The 3409-nt window shown below is 48.4% G+C and overlaps 1 protein-coding gene across 2 annotated transcripts in view; it reads right to left on the bottom strand.

Moving 5' to 3' along the window:
• Window positions 1-228: 228 nt before the first annotated feature.
• The window catches only part of MGMT (O-6-methylguanine-DNA methyltransferase), a 309575-nt gene continuing 306394 nt past the window's right edge, over window positions 229-3409 (bottom strand). Inside the window, exon 5 of one of the 2 annotated variants that reach the window (XM_027771222.1) lies at window positions 229-545. In XM_027771222.1, coding sequence (XP_027627023.1) covers window positions 336-545 — 210 coding nt within the window. In that variant the 3' untranslated portion in view covers window positions 229-335. The remainder of the gene's footprint in view (window positions 546-3409) is intronic. The other variant, XM_006146921.3, reaches the window with a different exon arrangement.

Below are 3409 nucleotides of genomic sequence, written 5' to 3'. Positions count from 1 at the left end.
GCATCTGATGCAGCCAGCTGCTGCCTATGGGTGTCAGATGTGACCTCTTCCAGGACAGCAGCCATAATACTTACCAGTTCCTCCTCCCTCTCATATTTATTTTAATGGAGATTAAAAATGGAGTAACAGTGTAAGAAGAATGGAACCAACGACATGCACGACGACCAGTCATCTGAACTCGTTTTGCTATAAAATGTAAAAACAAGAAAGGGCAGACACGCTGCATCCCTCAGGATACATCCAGCTTTTTTAATATTGTGGTGCCACCATGCTCCCACTTCAGATGTGGTATTACATTTATATGTCACTCAAATGTTTACCCCTCCTATACACACTCAATTTCGGCCAGCATGCTGGGAGCTGGTGGTGCTACCTGCTGCCCTGAGCCAGGTCCCAGTTGGACCCAAGCTCCCTCCCGGCGCTGCCTTCTGTGCCTGGCTGCCTTCATGGGCCAGAAGCCATTCTTTCACAGCCAGTCCTCCGGAGTAGTTGCCCATGGCCCCGCTGCTGCAGACCACTCTATGGCACGGGATGAGAATGGGGATCTGCAAAACAATGAGATGTCACCATCAGTCTGGGTGCTGGGCCAGTGGGACCTTTGGGGTCAACAACAAGTCCTGATTACAACTAGTCAGGTGCCCACCAAGCAGGGCTGGTGCCATGGGAGGCCTGTTGTTATGGGGCCACTGGTGCTGGTACTTTCTCAGCATTACTTCTTACCTGGAGGCCATTGAGTCTCTGGAGGTCTTGGCATGGGCTCCAGGAAGAACACATGTCCTGAAGCAATTGTGGGGCACCTTCTAGAGAATTCTTTGTATGCCAAGATTTGGGAGGAGAAAATTTTACCTAGTGAGTAATTTATAATGTACATGTATAAAATTTAAAATTACATTCCCAATTCTGGTTGGTATGGAACATCCTCAAACATGCCTAAGACATAATGGAAAGCTTCAGAGAAGACTAGACTTACACAGATCACTCCAGCCTGGAGCTGGCCAGCCTTGGCTGTGAGCCTAACACAGCCCATAATCTGTTTAGTAAATCATGTTCTATGGGAACACAGTTAAACCTTTTGCTATACGTTGTCTGGGGCTGCACTGTCAATGCCAAAAATATCAACTCTTTGGCCCTTTATAGGAAAGTTTGCCATCTCCTGCTTTACATAGTGCCCCACGTGTTGGGGATGATTTCCCTCTGTGGATGTCCAAGTACCTGGAAAAGTCTAAGAAGCACCAGCTTCCATTAATTCCCTTCATGGGATGTTGCTCTTCTACTTGGTCCCAGCGAAGACCCCAGACTCAAAGCCCCTTCCTGCCCTTACCTCTCCTACAGGGTGTCATGGCCTCCCCACTCAGACAGACTGGTGGAGATACAGCTTTATCTAGTTATTCACCTTGAAAGTGAAATTGAGCATTTCTACACTCATGTTAAACAGAGAAACTTCACTAAAAGTAAGCTCACTTTAAAATGAAACAACCCCCTTAGCCAATCACACAAAGAGATGACGACCAGCCAACCAAAGGGCTCGCTGTCAGGAGTAGGGCAGTAAATGGTGATCAAGGTACCCAGCCATGTATAGGAGCTGGGGGTCGGTGTGCTCTGGGCAATCTCCAAACCCACCTATCTGCAGTTCAAATGGAGGTGGTGCCAGGCTGGTGCACAGCCTTGAACAAGTAGGGCGCAATTCCAACTCACAGGTGTTTCTTCTTTCTTGATTTTGATGTCTGCAGGGTTAGGGCTCTTTGGGCCTTCCTGTAGCACCCAATCCATTACTTTCCATGCCTGAAGTCAGCAAAATACAGATCTGGAACTCTTTGATATTCCAGATCTAAGACTATGGAAGCCAAGTACTTACTGGTGCTGGATTCCAGGGTAAGAACCACAAACAGTAGCTCTACTCATTATTCCTGCAGCCATTCCGGCCCACAGCTCTGTCTAGTAATTCTTTCTTTGTAGCTAATTCCATGTGAAGAAGAGTCCCTGATCTTTTTAAAGGGATAGGTGCCTTCAGCAGCAATCCTTTACCTCTGACCCTAGCTGTGTATGTAGACAAGAAGAGCTCCTCAGGTCCTCTATATGGCTGAAGCCCTGGCAGCCATGTGGGAAGGTTGGATGCAGCTATTATTACCCTTGCCTCTGGTTTCCATGTGGAAGGACGGACACACCTGGGAGGATGACCATCCATATACCAGGAAAAATCAATATCCAGTTCCTGCCCCACAGAGTAGAGCACTCTGATTTTTGAGAGATGCTCAGTGCCTACCCTGGTTGGGAAAGTCTGAGCTTAGCCACTGGGCTGGTGATAGGGAGTTTAATTCTGGTGGGAATTACCATGGCCAAATCTCCTTCTCTGATCTTGTTTTATCCTAATAAAACTATATTCTTATGTCTTCTATCCATTTCTCAGTTCGCTTTGAGCATGGGCAAAAAAGAGAGAGATGCAATTTATGGCCTCTGGAAACCCACAGCAGATGAGAGTCACCTCTGACTGTACCCTTCTCATCTTGGGCAGCCAGTGGAAACAGTCCAGGGATGGCCATACACCTGGGGGCTGCCAAAGGCAAGGAATATACCCAGTGTGCAGCGGGCTAGATGGACATTTTTGTTTAAGGATCTCAATAAGTAGTTATGATTTCCCAGGGGGGTGTATGAAGAAGTCTCGGTCATGTCCCACTTTTCTTAAGGAAAGAATCTGCCTGAGAGCCCGCCCCAGAGAAGCAGTCTTCAACTTTAAGTAGCTTGCCATGACTGAAGGGGCAGAGGTGTTCGGCCACCAAAGGCCTGGGACATTCGTGCAGTGACACATCGTGTCATTGTGCAAAGCATCACAGTGGCTGCTCCATAAGGAATGTAAACTGCTCATGAACACAACTACAGGAACAAGGCTAGCTCAAGAGAGATGCAAGAGAGCTCAGAGCTCACTCCAGAGGTGTCCAGGGACCACTCACTGGTGGGCCTCCATCCTATACTGAATCCTACAGCTCTTTAAGAGACAGTTCGCTCTCCCTGTGCCCCAGATGCTATGGAAATGAACCCTGCAGACCTGAGGACCTTTCTCAGGGTACTCATAGCTGCCTTTTCTGTTCCAAGTATCCTGCCACGATGAGCAAAAAAGAATGTTCCTGAAAGACCTCAAGGACAGGGAACCAGCAGTTAGCGTAATGGCTATGTCGCTGGACTCCCACGTAGTTGACCGCGGTTCGTGTCCCGGACCAGGTGGCTTAAAACTCAAGCCGGGGGCGTGTGCGTGCGTGCCCAAGATCCCGAGAGGAGAATGGAGGAGAAGGGATTGCGGCGTGACCGTCCCCCCTGGGGGGTGATTTCTCGCTTTCTGTCTCTCTGTGTCTGTCTGGCGAGCGCACGCGCCCTACAGTGAAAATCTCTCCAAAAAAAAAAAAAAAAAAAAAAA

The sequence above is a fragment of the Tupaia chinensis genome, unplaced genomic scaffold (genome assembly GCF_000334495.1).
Source record: "Tupaia chinensis unplaced genomic scaffold, TupChi_1.0 Scaffold000197_1, whole genome shotgun sequence".
Taxonomy (NCBI): domain Eukaryota; kingdom Metazoa; phylum Chordata; class Mammalia; order Scandentia; family Tupaiidae; genus Tupaia; species Tupaia belangeri.
The sequence above is the reverse complement of the archived record's forward strand: the minus strand, read 5'-3'. Positions and strand labels throughout refer to the sequence as shown.